Here is a 19,682-nt window from a genome sequence, read left to right as displayed (position 1 = left end):
TAAGGTCCATAGCACTCCAAAACCTGCAAAAAATTGAGCAACTCTTTGCTCCAGGTCTGAAAATATGCACCAAAGTTACCTGGTTAGCACAAAACTTTCCTATTTTCTCTTTCGTAATGACACAATCATTGTTAATTCTTCCCTTAATGCCAGCATAATTCTCTTAGACTGTTTTTTTGCTTGGGAGAACCTCGGAATGGTTAGTTATATGCATAGTTTATTGGATAACTCAGTTATTTTGTTTGCCTCTTCAGTCTGCTGTAAATTACTTTCTGCCCTTTTTGTCTTGCTTTCCCGTTTGGTAGTGCCCTTTTTCTTGTTTTCTTTATATGTTATATCTTCTCTTATCTGAGAGGAACTCCACTTTTGAAGCTTAGGGATTGTCACAAGGAACCTACTTAGCATGTTCTTGGATTTGACCTGGATTTGGTTGTTGTCTAGGTGGTGTCTAGGCAGATCTATTACTCATACCTTCTGTGGAATGTTGAGTATATGAGTTTACTGGCCTTTCTGATTCTCTACAGAATGCTTGATGTTACATGTTAAAAATGATTTCTTGATAAAGATAAAAAGGCACCGCTACAAAGTTTGTTAAGATGGAGTTGAAGTCTCTGAATTTGGATAAATTTTGCAGTTTTACATATAAATTATTCCATTTTTCCTTTTTTTTTTCCTCTCCAGATATGTCATGGATGCAAAAGGTAGAGAAAAGAACTGGTGACAGATGTCCTACCACTGGAAAGAGTAAATCAGGCCACAATCAAATGTCCTTCAGGTGGGACATGACACATAATCCACACACCTGCGCAAATCCTTTATTAAAGCAACAATCAAAATACAGGATGGAACACATGGTTTTTGTTTTGCTACTATAACATCAACTTAAAAGTCATTTGTTTATATCTTTAAATTATTTTTAAAAAGTGAACATTCATAGTTCACGAAATCAACAGTTTGACATTTTGCTCAGATAAAGTTTTTCATCTTATTTTCCAATTTTAAAAAAGGACATCCAGAACTAGAGCTATAGCAAGCCAAAACCTAAGTGCAAGCAAGCATCTTCTTCGACCCTAACTCACTGTAAGCAGCTCTATGGTGTCTGACAGATACATCTGAAGGTTTTCATTACTGGTTAAATAAAATCAATTTATGCCAGAATATTCTTAGAGCTATTTGTTTTCTATTTTTACATTCCCTAACAGCTTCGGTTTTGATTGTGGTATTCTAAGTATCAGCCCCCTTAAAATTGGTATCTCTAAAATCTCATTATCCCCCTCAGATGATTCTTTCTGTGTAACAGACACACACTCAGTCCTTTGGAAAACATACTAAGCAAGTTTCTTTTGATTTTTTTCCCCCCACCATTGATTTGTTGAATCCAAACCTGGCTAATCACTGTAGAAACCCTAAAAAAAAAGTCATTAGGAAAATGAACTTTGTTATCTACTGAGGGATTTTTAACTGAATAGGTGAATGTCACAATGTCTAGTTTCTTGAAGGTATCAGGTGCTCAAAATATGTGTGTGAATATACAATGAAATTTGGTAGGCTGAAAGAGTACCAGTAAATTAATTTAAAAAGAAAGACTAGAAACAGGGATTATAATCTTAAGGGAATGCCAAAAGGATCTGTGAAGATAGGTGCAGAATAGTCACTGAGTGACTGTGCTGATTATAAAATAGAGTATCTGAAAGATAAGTTAAATCTCCCATTTTCTTCCCAAATGAAACACTGAGAGGAAATCCCCTGTTAACAGAACCATAGGGGCCGCCATTAAGAGTTTTATAGCACAGATACAACACTGTATTTCAATCTGCGAATAAAAGTTGTCGATTTGCCTTTCTAAAACCGTGTCTCCAGTGGCTGGGATGGGTGTTTCTATAGTTAGGCTGATTTGTGTTTGCTGCACTACACTGAGAGGGTGCCTGTTCACAACATGCAAATACTCTTTGTGCCTTACATTTTCTTCATGTGCTGAAGAGCTGAGCAGATCCTAGATCACCGACAAATAACAATCCAAGCATTAGACTTCAAACATGTCATCAGTCCATTAAATAATTTACACAGCCATAGTTCAATTCAGTTTTTTTTGTCAAATTGTTTTCTTATCTCACCTTTGCCCTTCAAAGGGAAACGTAAACAACACAGACTTCTACAGTTAAAAATGAAACAAACAATACAAAAGGTAAGGGGAGGATGGAGATTCCAGAATCCCTTGTGGGATGTCAGGCCTTTTAACCTCACTTTTGAAAAAAAAGGAATGTTCAAAAGCATCTGAGACAAATCCTTCCAGATGTAATGGCACAATAATGGTTGGGATGAGTGAGAACATTCAGATATTTTTAGAGCAATTTCTATACGTTATATGTCACATTTGGTTCCTAGAGATTTTAGTCAAGTATTAATATTTCTTTTTGCCGAGTATGATATACAAAAAGATGAGAACAGTAGATGTGCCCTAAATATATGAAAATATAATATATAAAACAAAACCATTATAAATTACATAGATTTTTCAGTATAAAATTTTTTTTTTCCATTTAGAATAAATACCGTCCAAGTTTACAGGTCATCTAAGTGAATTAAATATGCACATGTATCTGAATCATTTTCAGAATTTCAAGAAAAAAAGTTGTTAGAGTTATGACTCAGAAACCAGAAACTGTGTGATATTGAGAATGACTACATAAGACCCAAAGGACATGGCTTGGGATTTAGTGTTAAGGTTTTAAAACTGCCCAAATGAGCCTGATGCGCATGCGTGCACACAAGCACACACACCTACAGCCATACTTCTATGCATTTCTATGAAGCTGAACAGTTTATCTTTGAAAAATCAGCTGAAAGTCACGAGGTCTTTCTGCATTTTATATTCTAGAAGGAGAGCCTTTCTCTCATAAAGAAGCTGTAAGATGGATAGGAAGAGCGCAGAATTTCAGGAAGGAGCAATCTCCATTGTAAACCAACCTCCTTTTAGGTTGGCCATTATTGTGTCAAGAGCTTCTTGATGCCTCAGAAGGGAAAAGTTTGGAAAATCTGTATTATCATCTTCCCAGTCTTAAGAAGCTAAAACCAATCTGGAACATTCTTTGGTCACACATTTCTGCTCCTGCTTCATAAAAATATCTGCTGATTTTACATTTTTAATTCCTAATCAATGTCTAGATCGTACTGATGCCTTCCCCTGTAATTTCCATGTGGAAATCTGCACATGGGTTTAAATGGAATGAGAACTGAACAGAATGGGGAAAAGTTCACATAATATCACAAAGTGAGCTTAAATCTCTGTTCTTGTTTTGGACACCTAGATCCATACTAACAATCTGCTGACCTCCATGACAAGTGGATAATGTTTGTATTCTGAGAGGTGGAGATAAAGCTGGTTTGCAACACGAATACATAAAACCCTAGCCAGAGAGCCCATCAGGAGTCATGGTTTCTCCTGACTGCTGAACTACTAGTTGCTTTCCATGATCACCCAAGACACTTCTAACTGGATGCCAGCGGTTCTTTCCTGGCCAAGTGATGTCTGACCAAACTCCAGGTCTTGTCAGATTGCCTTCCACATGAGTTATCTATGAATGAAGAAGCCACCCCTAAAGCCAAACCCACCGTCCTCTGGCTCCAGAGCCAGACACATTTCTTGTAAAATCAGGACCACAAAAGCAACCAATCTCCTGTCTCTGTGTTTGCTCCCAATGTTGTTTGTCTCTTGAGTACAGGCCATTCCATCTTGGCATATTACAAACTTTCTAGAAAGCAGTAAATGTCGGAGCTAGAAGGGATCTTGTGAATCATCAAGCACAACACCCCTATTCTGCAGAAGAGAAAGACTAAACCCTGGAGAGGGGAAGGGAGTTGTCCAAGGTCACTCATCCAGATAGCGACAGAGTGAGGACTAAACATCTGGGTCTGCTCTCAGTACCAGCGAGGCCTGTGTAACCTCCAGTGTCATGACCCCATCACTTGATGTGGCCATGACCTTTAAAACTTTAAGGTTCTAAGTGAAAATGAAATACCACTCATTCTCACCATGATTAAATTTCAACTATGAAAGTGATCCTAATGATGGTTTGGGAGAGAACAGCCATAACTTGCTTAAAATGCTATGATTATTTGAAATTGATCCTCTTTGAGTAAGTCCTGCAGCATAAACAATGTGAGCTGAACCCCAGAGTAGAAAGTAAAAATCTGTTAAGTACCTGGAAAGAGAAAAGCATGATGATATTTATTTGGTTCTGTGAGAGTGAGACCATTTAGATGGTGCTCAGAGTACATCTAGTCTCTCTCCTCTGACAAAAGGAAACTGAGACCCACACCTGCCCAAAGTCAGGCAGTTGGTTATTGGCACGGTCAGGTAAGGTGTTGGCCTTTACATAGACCGACTTTTTCTTCTTTCCGTCATCATTCAGTCTCACGTACAACTGCTTTCTTGTAAGACTAAAAAATAATTCCACAATCTCGCATGAAATTGGATGACACAGCTACACCATTTTTCTAACCTTTCACGCTCCCCTTCAAGACTAATGAGTTAGCTCTGTGGTTCACAAAAGTGTGGTCCACAAAAGGACCTGGTTACACGGCCTCACAGATCTTTCTTTTGCTGCCCCAGATCCAGTGTTTGAGTTACCCAAAGGCATATGTCCCTGCAAGCCCTCCGGGGAAGCCAAAACTCTACAACCTGCAGGGATTCATCAAATGCCTCTGTCCTTGGAAGCAATACATTTTCCAAACAAAGAATCTGTTTTTCTTTGTAGGATGATGTTATGTAACCATAAAAAGAGCAGTTTTCATGGGTAATATGGGTATATTCAACCTTTTACCATCTCCCTCCATACTTCAGTTGAGCTCACCAAAAGGCTCTCAGAACTGGACAGGTAAACACATTTTTATTTGGCCATTAAAGTGCTATTCCTGGACAAAGGTTTTCTCAGTTTCACAATAGCAGCTTCACTGGAAACCAAAAAAAAAAAAAAAGTGATGTGTGAAAGTGGGCTTGGGAAGTGACAAAAATAATGAGCCTAGTAACTATGGAACATTACAACTTGACTTATAGATATCAGCCCTGCTACTAGAGTGACTGATACCAAAGTCTGTGAGGTACATGTTCAAGGGGAAAATAAGGACAAAGTGGCCAAGAGGACTAAACCGGAAAGAGCAATTAGTATTTCTATATCGACTACTCCATTATAAAGGAATAATGATAGGAATAAAAACTGAGAAGAAAGTGCAACAAACCCATGTACGTGCATTTGCTATTGTAGCAGACCTATATTTTTTTTTTTTTAAAGGAAAAGCAATGCAGTGTGCATTGGACAGGGCTCTTGAGCTCAGAATATCTTATAGTAATATTCTCTTTGCCAAAAGGGCATCACCCATTAAGGTATTTGGCAGAGAAGAGCCTCTAAAATTCGTATCAGGTGGACAGACGCCTTCTGTCCAGTATTATCGATTCTGCACCCTGATGTTTCTCGCATCCTTTTCTACTGGGGAAATTCCAGTCACATCATACCTGCACTCAGGAGTTTCCCCTTTGAAAATGGCATCACTCCTACCTAAGGGATGAGAGTCTCCTGGTAAGGCTTAGCGGCAAGTGCGTACTACATCTGCACTACAAGGAGCAGCCCCTGATTTTCTTGATATGCATAGCTTTTCGTAGTTGATATTAGACATGGCTTTCATAAATAATGCAGGTGTTTTTGTCATGTGCCACCACTGGCTCTGCAGTTTCCAGGTGGGCTGGTGGCAGGACTCGATCTAATACCTCAACAGGCGTTGGTTCTTCAGATGTTAGCTCCGTGGAGGTTATATCCGTAGAAGGCTCTGCAGTTTCTGGGGAATGTTCAGCAGACGGTTCTGTCTCCTCTTCATCTTTGACTTCAAACTGTACACCATCTGGGTCACCCACGGGATCTTTTTTGGACTGCGGGTGCACAGACACCTTGATGGCAATTTGCTGGGGCTGCTCATGCAGCGACGAGGCGTCCGAGTCCGCGGTGGGCGAGTCACTTCTCTTCAGGGAGTTGGGGATCGTGTAAACCTCATCCCTGTCAGAGGCCTCCTGGCCTTCTGGAGTATGCCGCACAAAATTCTGCCCCTGCTCCTCCAGCCCAACCACTTCCATGATTTCCTCCATGATAGTCCTACAGTTCATAATGAGGGGAGGCAGAGGCACACTCCTGGCAAGCTCTTCAATGTAGCGGGCAAACTCCATGGTTTTGAACTGGGTGACTTTGGCAAGCTCTAGAGTTTTGGCTGAGGTGATGATGGGGATCCGCTTGGCAATCTCAAATGCCTTTTGCAACTTCTCGGCGCCTTCTGTCCTAAAGAACTCGTTGATAGCTTTCTCGGTCTTCTTCAGGTGGCTGCTCATCATGCAGAGGCGGGTGATGTTCAGGATCATGACGACAGTGAAGGCCACGAGGCAGACAACCATGTAGTAGACGCCCATGTCTCCAGAGGTAAAGATGACTCTCAGGGTCACCGTGTTGTTCACAGTGCCATGGACGTTAGAAGCAACACACGTGTATTTACCTCGGTCCGAAAAAGACACCTTGGTGATGTTCAGGAGGCCGCTGTCGTGCATCTGCCATTTTCCTGCTGGAAGGGAAGAGTGGAGAATTCAACCAAGGACATACAGGTCCCACCAAAGTGTCTATGAACTCTCACGTTACTAAAAACAACTCTTGCTATGACCACTGCTGCTGCTTCTACTACTACAAATGATAATGACAATGGACCTTTACCATGCACCAGACAGTGACGTATACTAACTCATTTCATCTTTACAACAACTCCAATGAGGCAGGTATGAATCCTGGCTCCCCTTCTCAGAATGAAAAAACGAAGGCGGTGTTAGGTTAAACCACCTTCCCCAGGTCACCAAGTTTGGAAGGAGCAGAGCTAGCTGAAGAACTCAAGTTCAAAAGGCTATATCCTTAATCCCGAAACTATACTATGTAATGCCACGGCTTTGTGAAAAATAGGAAAAATAAACCATCTGGAAAATCTTGTGCTGTTAAAGAATGCTGTAAATGTAGCATCTGGTTTTCTAACCTGCCTGTGAGCATGGCTCTGCTGGATATAAGTTCACTGGGGAGTTTACTGCATCTCAGAATATAAGGTATTTTAGGATCAACATAAAATCTGCAGTAAGTTAATTAAATTGTAATTGTTTACCTGGGCTTCTCATATTTGAGGTTGGAGTTATCCTTGTATGACCTCAGTTAACTAAAATTTAACATATCCTTAATTTTGAGAATTTACAAGGACTTGTTTATAGTACTTAAAAGCTACAAGCTAACAATGTGAACACTCAGAGGCTGGGCATGAATTACTATCAATTTGTTTTAGCCTTGCAAATTATAGACCCATCAAGTTGAAAAGAAGCCTCACATAATGGGGAATGCTTGTTGGTAAGTGCAATTCTTATTTCCTTCTATGGCCTGGAAAGGATCTAGTGTTGCCCTGGCAATGAAGCTCTCTGAATCAGGAGAAACTCTTTAGTTGGGACTGACTCTTAGTTTGCCTGTGCACCCACATGTCAGAAGACCCCCGGGAAACATGACACAACGTTTGGCTGCCAGGTCTTGGGTCTGATGCTTTCTGAAATCCTACGAGCTCCCTATACTGTCCTACAGAGAAAGGAAGGTCCAGATCAAGTCCCTGGGAGTTCTGAGGAGCAGGCAGGCAGGTAGTTCTCCATAAAAGCACTCCAGTTCCCTAAGCCAACTGGAGGAACCTCTCCTGAGAGATGAGGTAAGTTAACATCAGTTTCCCTTTTAAGCATCTATTCTTGACCTGCATTGTTTTCTTGTTTCTTCCCCTTCTGGTGGTGACTTTTCATTTTTTTTAGAAGTCTGGTATTTCCCCAAAGCAACAAGCAACATGTTCATGTTCCCTTCCCCACCCTACTTTAAATTTGTGAGCACCTAAGTGACTATGGAAAGAGGCAACAGAGGGCCTTCTTTTTTCCAGCATCTTCTGGTCCAAGGAACATTCTTCAGAAAGCTAGGCAGAGCAGCAAGGTGCCTTCTGAGGGCCTGCAGTTCCTCCTCCTTGCTAGCCATGCTGGATCTGGCAGGGCGCCTCTCGTTTTATGCTGTCCCATTACTTCGCTTTCTGAAAGAACATCTGTGCAGAGTGGTTCCTGGTGTCCCTGAGTAACCCTTTTCTAACAATTCAGCCAGTGTATTTTCCCCAAGAATAGAAAACACTGGTTTGGAAAATCTAGTGAATTTTCAGTTTCTTGTGACTGTGTCTTAACAGACAAACCTAAGCACCCAGTCTACGAAACCTCTCATTTAGATGGGGCTGGGGCAAGCCTTCTACCCTCTTTGTTCCCTGAACTTGGATTTTGATAGTTCAGCTGCAGATCTATTCAAATATGGAAATGATCTGAGGCAAGGGAAATTATCCACTGACTTTCTTAAAATTTACATGTTTCACGGAAGTGGACGACAGCAGGCATAGGAAAAAAGCTCTAGATGACTGAAAGCTTATTGGGGATATGTAAGGTATTTGGTTCTAGAGATTTACAGACTATACTCAATAGTAGTTTCTCAAATTTACCTTCCTTCTTTTGTTGGAAAATGTAACAGAGAAAGCACGGAAGAGGGCAAGGTGAGGTGATTTGTATGGGGAATGGTGAGGGCCAAATTGTTACCTCCTAACCACCCATGGCCACTCCTTTTATGGAGGAATTACCTCCAAAATAATTGGAACCTGGGCTGTAGGAGAAGAAATGCAAACAAGAACACTAAACTGAGAAGGCAGGCATCCGATGGCACTACAAACAGCTTTATTTTCATACCTACATAATAACTAGTTCAGTGATAACTGTATTCTAATTATTATGGGTCACAAAGCAGGTCTTTGGTAGCCCCCCCCCACACACACACACACTTCCAAAGACTACAGTGTCAGAAAAGCTAAGATACCAACCTCAAAGGTGATATATATCTGTATCTTTTTTTTTTTTTTTAAAGGCTGATCCTAAGACTACAGATTTCCTCTCAGTCTAAGCCTGACCTTTGATTAGTACAAAATAAAGCTTTCTGCATGTTCTACTACCATTTGGAGCCCTGAAAAATAGGAAGATGGCATAAACTGCACACTGAGGGTATCTCACACACAAAGAATCTCCATATGGAACACAGCAGCTGGGATCATCTTGAGAGCATTTTCTCTGCCGCACACTGCCATTCACCTCTGTCTATAAATACCCTGCCCTGAGACTCGTTCTGGAAGGGTCCTGACTTTGGCTTTAACTTTAAAGAAACAAAAATAACCCACAATGACTGTCTCAGGAAACCATCAGGGCTATACATGGAGTGGAGATACAGTGCCGTTCTCATGTATTTAAGATGGTAATTGAGTGGGAATGTCAAACTTATGTGTTGGAATTTTCATTAAGCTGCATCACTTCACAAATAAAACCCTAAAATGTCAGCAGCCGATGCCAAGTCCGTTCTACATGCAATGACTTTAGAGGAAAGAAAGAGGCGGTTGTTTAACCACGACTTTCTGAATATATTACCAAAGATGATGTGCAAAATGTTTCTCTAACGCCCTTGACAGTGGTTCACTTATTCACGTCCTGAACCTCGCTCAGATGGTGGCTCATCTTTCAGAAAGCTCTTCCCCCACCTCCTCTCCACCAGCTGTGGTCCTGTAAGGGGACCCTCACCTGAAGGCTTCATGATAAAATACTGCCACACACAGTAGGAGGGGGATGCCGGAGTCTCCTCTACTGGAGACCAGAGTTTGCCCAGGAATCTGTCACAGTCTCCCCAAGAAACTCCAGACACCAAAACCACACGTGAAAATCTCCCACGTGCGAACAGAAGTAGTGTGTGGACAATCCCTCCTTTGCAAAGAGAAAAGCTAACAGATATTTCTTAGCTGTCAATGCAGTGTGTATTACATGGCACAAAAAAAAAAAAGAAAAAAGAAAAAAGAAAAGAAAAAAGAAAAGGCTGACATTTTTAGAAGGGCAGTGATCTTTTTAAAATCTTGTTCATGCCTTTAGTCAACAAATATTACTGAGTAAATTGCATTTGCACTGGGTTCTATGCTAGACTGTGCAAATACGAAGATGAGTAAGATCCCTGACGAGAAAATCATCCAGCCCAAGAAGGGACACAGACAGCTACAAACAACTGTGGATCACTTGGCAGAGACACTGGCCCAGGGGAGTGGGGCTGAGCACCAGCTTCTTAGAAAGGTATGGGGTGAGGGCAGGCTGGGGGATGCAGACAGGAAGGGGATGCCACGAGTGTATGAGCAAAAGAGGGAAGCCAGACACTGCTCCTCCAGCTGACGGACAAACACCAAGAGAAGGGGTAGGGTGGAGACAGGGATAAGAGGAATGCAGAGTCAATTATCCCAGTGCTTAAGAGCTTCCTATTTATCCTGTGGGAGAACAGGAACCCCTTGCCCTGCAGGACATCCCCCTGACAAGCCAGCCTTATTTCATTTCTTCGAGCTGCCACAGGACCTTCCCACATGCTTTTCTCTCTGCCTGGAAAGCTCTCTTCCCTCCTCACTCCAAGCCCTTACCTCACACATTCTTAGCCCAGTTTAGATAGCACCTCACCTCTCATTGCACTCCCTGAGAAAGCCTTCTCTGACCTCTGATTAAACCAGTCAAGAAAATCAGAAAAGTCCAGAAGCAGATGCTGATAAGCATGGGAATTTTAAAAAATAAGGAAGATATTTTAAATCAGCAGGGAAAAAAATTTCAGGATAATTGACTATTCATTTAAAAGAAAATAAAGTTATACTCCTATTTTGTGTGATACATAAAAATAAAGTTCTAAGTATTCTGAAGATCTAAATGTAAATTGAAAGTATAAAATTAATAGAGCATTTAAGAACATTTTTACAAACTGGGGATAGGAGGGCCTTTTAAAGCATCACGAGAATCCCAGAAATACTAAAGGAAAACACTGATGGACTGGATTTCTCTGCAATTAAAAGTTTTTACACTACAGGGGCGCCTGGGTGGCTCAGTGGGTTGGGCCGCTGCCTTCGGCTCGGGTCATGATTTCAGGGTCCTGGGATCGAGTCCCGCATCGGGCTCTCTGCTCAGCAGGGAGCCTGCTTCCCTCTTTCTCTCTCCGCCTGCCTCTCCATCTATTTGTGATCTCTGTCAGATAAATAATAATAATAAAAAAAAAGTTTTTACACTACGGAATATGTCATACTAAATAAAATTAAATGCAAATGACAGGGAGAAAATGCTAATATTTGACAATGCTTAATATTTGACAATGCTTCATCAGTATAGAACATAAAGAACTCCTATAAATCAAGATAAATAACCCAAAAGAAAAAAATGGGGAAAACATATGGATAGGTCACAGAAAAAATATAGTGTCTAAATATAAAAATCACTAATGATTACATTACAGAGAAAACTGAAAGAGATCAAAGTAATTTTTTAAAAGGTAACATTTTAAGCTTTCAGAATGCCAGGAAAAGTGGGGAGGCACTGATTAGACATGATGTTGAGAGAATGGGGAAAAGGGACGCTCACACACACTGCAGGCAGGAGTTGGCAAAACTTTTGGAAGGTTGATATGGAGGCATCTGGAGAAATTCAGAATGAATATAATCTGTGACCCACTTTTAGATTTCCTGAAATTCTTCAAATCAGACAAGCCTTAACTTGACTGGAAAAATATTAATGAATATAAGAAAACTGAGGTAACGAAAAAAAAAAATCTCCTTTTCAAGATAGTTTTTCTCCCAGGGACATAGCTCCAGAACTTTCTTCCCCTGCCAACATCCCCTGGGATAAACCATAATAACCTTGGTCCCAAGCCAGGAGGGTGGCTGACCCGGTACCACTATGCTCACTGTGGGGCATACACACATGCAGGGGGGAGGCCGCTCCACAAAGTACAATGTCATGTCACTAGGACAGCGTCAGGCAGACTGTCCAGTAATGAGAAGCAAGGCAATATGGCGTCATATGGCTGCAGTCAAATATGGCATCATATGTCAAACCTGTCACAGTGACTGTGCCTCGGTGTCCAGCCACTGTATGGCCCCAGATCAGAGCTATGGTTCATGCAACTTCTGACCTAATTCATGCTGTAGAGAAATGAGCAGCGTCCTTATACCTTCTAGAACTAAAGAACTACAAAGAAAGTGAGAGCACAACCTACAAAGATACTGTAATTATAGCTTCCTTCAAACACCATGTCCACTGCAATCCAACACTTCCCCAGCTTTTCCTGAGGACCATGGAGCATCAGACATCAACAATTATGCCCAAATACTAAGCTCTTAGAATCTCCTGCAGATTACTCATTAGATAAGGATTTCTTCTTCTTTGGTGATAGCTTTCTGGGAATGTGGAAACAAGCTTATGTATAGTTTATCTGTTAAGTGGTTTGAAAAGATTAAAGCTCTATTCACAATCCCATTTGGACGAAGGCTCTGGAGCCTTACATGCCCATGCTTTTTAGAGGGGGTTCAATTGGCCAAAATAAGTAGGTTACTTTCTTGAAACCAGCTGGGCGCCTGGGTGGCTCAGTGGGTTAAGCCACTGCCTTCGGCTCAGGTCATGATCTTAGGGTCCTGGGATCGAGCCCCACATTGGGCTCTCTGGTCAGCAGGGAGCCTGCTTCCTCCTCTCTCTCTGCCTGCCTCTGCTTACTTGTGATCTCTGTCTGTCAAATAAATAAATAAAATCTTTAAAAAAAAAATCTGTAAAACATTTTTATGTGGTAAGATTTCCAAGAAATGTCTATGCTGACATAAATGGAGTACAAGGTTCACTCGAATGAGAAACATGTTGAATTGACACTCTTCAAATAAAACTAAAATGCACATGTGGGTAGTGCCTATAAACGTGGCACTTCTTGTCCAATATGTGAAATACAGACCGCTGATGACAAAGGACTCACATCTTTTTACAAAACATAATTGAGGGTGGTTGAGGTATGGACATTGCGGGGGGTATGTGCTGTGGTGAGTGCTGTGAAATGTGTAAGCCTGATGATTCACAGGCCTGTACCCCTGGGGCTAATAATACATTATATGTTAATAAAAATAATTTTTTAAAAGCCTAATTGAAAACAAATTTAGCACTGCATGGTTGCACCTGTTATAAGGCTTCTGCAGGAGATGACTGCTCCTTGAAGCCACTGCCAAGACTCTGGTTATAAACACTGCAGGCTGCGAGAGCTCTTGTACCTCTCCCTGCCCCCGCTCCCACTCCCCAATCCTCCCAAGAGACCTCTTCAGAGTGTACTAGGGCAGTTCTAACAAGCTATTTCCTATTTCACGTGGAGCAAAGGTGGCCTGGAATAATACCGGCTTCGCTCAGTTTTCAGCGCCGAAGGTGTTGGGGGAGAGGCCACGCTGTTCAGAGCCCGCAGTTATGCTCTGCTTAAAGGTATAAATAATATCTGACGAGGACCTACTGTCTTTGCATTTCCTGGCTAAGGAAACAACTGACCCTCTAGCTAATTTGATCCGGTGATCTTAATTTTTTTAAAAAAGTGCCAAGCATGTAATTCCATGGAGACGAACAACAGTCTTTTCTGAGAAGAGCTACAGGTGGTTTTCCAAGACAAGAGCACCCTACACTGGGTTCACATAAATAACTTCCATTTGGGGACTCTCAGCTGTCATCCTTATCTGAGATGGGTCTGGAAGGGTCTTTTCACAGCTGAGAGTAGAGCACTCTGAATTCATATTCTAAAGAGAGCACACCTCATTAAAGAATAACTATCGATGGTGGTTATCAGGTTGGCCCTTGAAATGGCTCAGTGAACCAAAATAACTTTAAATTAAACCACTTTTGTGGGAAAATACTTAATGGGTTCAAACAACTGACCTGAAGATCTACTTTGGAACGATTCTTTAGTTAGCTGAGAACTGCTTGCTTCTTTGGGTTAGATCAGGGTTTCTCAGCTTTGACGCCATGACGTTTTGTGCCCAGTAATTCTATCCTTTGCATTATAGGATGCTTAGCAGCGTTGCTCCCTTCTGCCCACCAGATGCCAGCAGTATCATCTCCCCCTTCCTCCTTCTCCTCCCCCAAGTTACCACAACCGAAGAGTATCTCCAGACTTTGCCAAATGGCTGCTGGGTGGAAAACAGGCCCCTACTGAGAACCACTGGTTTTGGCAAATGTGAAGTTTATCTTGTGCATGATATGCTTAGTAATCTGCACATATATGGCCTTCTCAGAGATAGAAGCATTACTGGTTATCAATGGGCCCTTTGTACCCAAGAGTGATGTTGGGGCAAGGGGAAGCCTCTGAGGGAGAAGAGGGTTCCAGACCTGCTAACCTCGCAGTCACAACCTTGTTTTGAAATTTCCAATAACTTTAAAGGGACATAAAATTTTTTGTATCAATTAAACGCTTTTAAGGTTGAGAAACTGAGCTAGAGAATAAGAAATCACCCAGAAAATTATTTCCTGTCTTTTCAAAAACACACTGGACTATGAAACATAGATTTAAGCCCTTGGAATCTATTACTGTGACAACACAGGACAGTATTACCAATAACAGTGAGAGCAGCTGCCATGGACAGCTTGGTGTGCTCCAGGTAACTATCCAAAACATTTCATATACAATAGTTTATTCAAGACTCTCAGCCCCACCTGCTAATAAAAAAGGATTGCCTCTATTTTACAGATACAAAAACTGATGCTCAGGGAAGTTGAGGCACTTGCTCAAAGACTCTTGTGTGATTCTTCTGAATTCCCCACAATATATTCATAATTACATCAATCTTGTTTTAAGCCTTTGATAAGTTGATTTTTTCATCTTAAATACTGAATCTACTAAAAGAAGAATTCAGCATATTTTCAGGATTTAATGAGCTAGCTACTTCATGCCAATCTTGGAGGCAAAGAATAATTTACCTTCCAGGTGGAAATGGACCTCCTTCTACATATAGTAAGCAGGGAGGTCGAAGCTATGGTCTGCAAACTGGCCTGGCACAGCTTACTGTCCCTTGCAGAAATAGCTAATAAGCGTTTCATAGTCTATTCAAAATACCTGAAAAGTGGAGATAAAAAACAATGGAGTGACAAGAAATGCAAAACTTGTAACCATGAATTCCAGTTGTGACACCTGTGAACTCTAAGCAGTTCAGCTCAGTTTACTCTGTGCATGTTTACTTTCAAAGATTGTTCTATTGTTCTTCAATATTTTTGGTGAAAGAACGCAGCAAGGCTATGGAGACAAACCCACAGCAAGTCTCAAACCTACCTTGAATTTCAAACGTAATCACTAACAAGCCAGACGTGTTTACCAAGGCCTATACCAGCTGACTTTCTTGAAGTGCTTGCTATTTATCATCTGATAAAGATGCTAATGTGCATTTACATGGCTTAAAATCAGAGCAAGAAAGCACGGAAAAATACACTGGCTAATTCCTACCTGAAATAACTGGGTCTTTTCTCATAATACTTTCTGACAACTATCTATTTCTACTCACCTCCAGCAGAAGGAAATTTGAAAACAGTGCAGTCTGTGGCCATTTGTGGTTATGCATGTTACTCGAATTCTGAGTTATTTCTGTAATGTGGTTGGTGGACCACCCCCAACATGTCCTTCGGTGAACTACCAAAGGAAGAAGAAAATAAAGTCCTCCTCCAGAAATAGATTACACGTTAGCCTCTCCTGATCCTGCAGACTTTAAGTCACAAGCACCAGTGAACCAAGGCAAAGCAGCTGCCGCTCCTACAGGAAATAGCCCCATTCTTTCTAGGACTGGCAGTGCTGGCATGAATAACAGCGATCTCACTTCTCCAGCATAACCAAGAAATGACATTCCTCCTTTCCATGCTAATGGTGGTGTGTTCCTGGATTCTGACGATGGGTGTGTGCACGCACAGGTCGTGTGTACACGAGGTAGCATGCATCCTAACCCATCTGTGATTGTGATGGGGGTGATCACCGTGCACTTTCCATCCAGGAAGACTTCTCGCACTCACCCCATCTGGGCTCAATGCTCTTCAATGGTTTTCGCCTACCAAGACCTAAAGGGTGAGCAGATACTGGCTGGGCAGAGGAGAATACACACACACTTGGCCACACACTGGTTGTGTAATATCCTGTTTACCTGGTTCCTCATCTCTATGCATAAAGATTAGTAACATCTACCCATCACATGTGTTGTAAGGATTAGAAATAGTATCTGAAACTTGGTATGGGGGCTTATTCAATGGTAGGGATTATTAATGAAAATTGCATTAATTTTGTTAGTTTGGTTTAACAGTAGTCCATTGTATCTAGGTAATGTTCTGGAATATTAGCATCATTTTTCATACTACATTCAATTACCTATTTGTTGAGTTATAAGGGAAACACTGCTCTATTTAAACTTCTAGACTAAGCCTGAAAACTGAAATTTTTGTCCATAGTCATAATATGGGCATTTTCCCCATCAGAAATTGAATTAAAGACTTATGGGTCCTCTAATAGGCCATTTGAGCACTAAAATTCGAATACTTCATGATGAGGACTCATTTCTGCTTTCTTGTATCTTGCTTGGTTAGGTGTAGTCATTTCTGTATTACCCTGTGTTACTGATGTTCCAACTATCACTATGCATCGTAACACAAAAGCTGAGTTGGAACATCAAGTACTAGTATAATGAGTTCTTTTTAAAAATCAGCAGCGCATCTTCCTTACGAGATTCAAAAACAGCTAACTGGCTTATCAGCAATACTGCCGGCTGCACAGTGACGCAAGCACTGGCTTCTGACGGAGCAGGTGTCTGCGCCAAAGGCTTTTGGTGGCTACCCCTGCTTCCAGGGTCTGGGACAGGCTGTTACCATAGGGTCGCCTGAGCACCCACAAAACAAAGGGCAATTAAGCCATGTGGGGCTTCCCTCTAGGCCAGCTTCCCAGGACACAGGTAGAGAAGGCAAGGTGCACCATGTGCTTGCCGGACTGAGTCAACAGCTATAAGGACCTTTTCAATGGAGGCAACAGGAGATCTCTTTGAAGGAGAAAGGTACTACTTCAGGAATGCCCTCAAAATACTGCGCCTGAAATTCAGGCCCAGCGCTCAAAAGTTCCCACAGTTGTCTTCCCCTCTAAGACTCAGGGGCTCGGGGCCCCAGCCCCAGCTCCTGGGTACCCGGCATAACCTGTGCTTCCACGTCCATGTGAAAGGCAGATGCAGGTCTGGAGTCCTTGCTCCCTCACTTCAGTTACCTTGTTATTCCTCACAGTGGCCCAGCTTGCGGAGAGATCTGATGAGGTACAGGGACTGGAGAGTGTGTATGTTACCACGGTTACTGCCCCCTCACAAGTGTGATATCACTTCCTTTTGACTTGGGAGTCTAGGAGGAAGGAACGGGAGGAATGGAAACCACCTGTGGGCTAAGGGGTGGTGGTGTCTCATCTTCTCATCATCAGTAGTGAAGGTTCTAGTCAAAGCCACTTAGTAACAGTAGGACCTTGGGAAATGTGGGTAAAAGAGGGATTTGGATTACACTGTCTCCAAGTGTAATCCAAATTTTTAACCCATAATTTTACTTGGTGGGCAAAGAGTTCTGCTCTCCTAGGTTAAACCAATAGATACACACGTGATATATAACATTAAGAGAAGAAGCTTTGTCATACTATACATCCTTGGATGGCTAACCAAAAGCAATGTAATGAGAGCACTATAAGGAAACCCCACGTCCCAGGGAGCTGGACTGCTAGTGGCCTCAGCCACATGTAATTGTAAGAAAACGCCATGCACTCAGCTCCCAAGAAGACATAAGACATTAGCTTCTACTATTTTTCAGAGTACAGAAGATGAAATGAGGGACAGAGATTAAGAGTGTAGGTTTTCTTGCAGCAGAAACTCTCTGGGGATTACTCATTGGTCAAAGGGTGTGGAATGGGAAGTACAATATGAATGAAAGGTGACAGAAACTAGTAAGCTGCTACTTCAGGAACAAGGGTCGTTTTACTCCCCCACCCTCAGCCCCCTACTGCACACAGGAAATGCTTGAGAAAGCACATTAACTCCTTCAGATCAATTAAAGCAGGCTTGGGTTTTCAGACAAGTACCTCTCCCATCTCAGTCAAGAAATGTACAAATTCACAATGTCCCAACCAATCCTCTCTCTGGCTGGAGACTTTCCTGAAGCAAGCTTGGTGCTTAGGTAGGTGATTCACATTTCTTGGCCAGAAAGGCACTCATTAAAAACCAAACACTCCCCTATTGCCACATGTTATTTCTTGCTCTTGAATCCTCCCTCTGTCTTGGCCTCAGCTGCAAGAGACAATCTAGAAACTTCAGCCAGGTCTTGGGGAGCACAGAGCCATCTCCAGTCAGCGGCTGACAACTCTGCACAGAGACTTCTTTTAAGAAGTGTGGTCCTTAAATCCACAGTCAATGAATTAAACTGACGCTTAACCATAAACTGCTATACTGAATACCAGAGCCAGCCCCATGAAACGAAATAAAACTCCCTTATAAGTGGAACGTATACTAATGGGAAATCCACTTTACATTCGCCCCTGTAACATTCTGTATGCATTATACTATAAAATTCCAAGAAGCCTTTTAAGAGACTTTTATGTTTGCCCTTTGTCTTCTGAGTGGCAGAGTGAAGACTATGAATTAATTACTGCTTTGAATCCTTAAGGATATATATTTCTCTCTCTTGCCTTAGCAAAGAAGACAGAACGAGGTCTTTAAAGGACTTGAGTAAGAGCAACTAACATTCTCCGTGTGGCTTCCAGCGCCTGTTTCTATTCGACGACATCTGACACAACGTGAAAGCCTACCTCCTCCTTGCTCCTTCCCCTCGTCGTCCTGCAGCAGCTTGCCAACGGAATTATACCACTTGAATTGTGGATCAGGGATGCCATAAACACTACAGTTAATCAAGGCACTGTTCCCCTCCTTGACTATGATATGGTCAGTTCTGGCAATGATGACAGGCACAGAGCCCGAGACCACGTCAGTGCCATTTAAAGTGCTATTAGTCACACTCTTAGCAGTCGCGAGAGTGGATACTAGGATTAAAAAGGGCACAGTAGGTAGAAAGCACACAGGCAGATGGTTCTTCAATCGATCCATCTTCTTTGCTTGCTCTATAAGGCAACAGAGATGGTTTGCCGATGGGAATCTTCTATGGGACAGCACGCTGTTCAGAGCAGGCCGTGGCACAAACCTGTCCTGGATCCATAGAGCTGGTTCCTGATTAAGAACCTGTTTAAAAAACAAACAAACAAACAAAAACCCACACACATAAATACTAGCATTCAAACGTTAATACTTTATTTATAAAATGTTAGAAACCCAGGTAAAATATACACTTCTATCATTTTCAAACACACAAACGAGAAGATGTTCCGAATGTTAAGGTATTTTTTTTCCACAGAAATCGTCAGAGTGTAATTTTGTTATGTTTGCTATTGAAACATATGGCTCTTAGTAGGAACAAATATAGGCTTTGTATGTTAAATTTGTATCACATGACTTCTGAGAGTTCCCAAACCAACTCAGGCTTCCTTCATTTAGCACGCTAAGGTCTCCTTCCGCCCTGTCACCTGCTGCTACTGCGGATGACCTGACTGTTCACCTGGGGTCCTTCTTCCCCTCTTCTCTTTCCTTCTAGCTGATTTCAGTGGCCCCAGCTTGGGTGCTGCCAGCATTTGCGAGGGCTCTCCTCACTCCCCATTACGGCTTCTACATAT

General features: G+C 41.9%; 1 protein-coding gene across 11 annotated transcripts in view; it reads right to left on the bottom strand.

Moving 5' to 3' along the window:
• Positions 1 to 765: 765 nt before the first annotated feature.
• Positions 766 to 19,682, bottom strand: part of MFAP3L (microfibril associated protein 3 like) — a 40,364-nt gene continuing 21,447 nt past the window's right edge. For 2 of the 11 annotated variants that reach the window (XM_032332549.1, XM_032332550.1), the window contains exons 2-3: positions 18,768 to 19,194; positions 766 to 6,600 (exon numbers count right to left, since the gene is read on the bottom strand). In XM_032332549.1, coding sequence (XP_032188440.1) covers positions 5,666 to 6,600; positions 18,768 to 19,062 — 1,230 coding nt within the window. In that variant the 5' untranslated portion in view covers positions 19,063 to 19,194 and the 3' untranslated portion in view covers positions 766 to 5,665. Of the gene's footprint in view, positions 6,601 to 14,890; positions 15,027 to 15,468; positions 15,594 to 17,128; positions 17,369 to 18,767; positions 19,195 to 19,682 lie in introns of those variants that run through there. The other 9 variants (XM_032332556.1, XM_032332552.1, XM_032332557.1 and 6 more) reach the window with 9 other exon arrangements.

The sequence above is a fragment of the Mustela erminea genome, chromosome 2 (genome assembly GCF_009829155.1).
Source record: "Mustela erminea isolate mMusErm1 chromosome 2, mMusErm1.Pri, whole genome shotgun sequence".
In the NCBI taxonomy this organism is placed as follows: Eukaryota; Metazoa; Chordata; class Mammalia; order Carnivora; family Mustelidae; genus Mustela; species Mustela erminea.
Note: the sequence above shows the minus strand (reverse complement) of the source record. Positions and strands in the feature narration are given on the sequence as shown.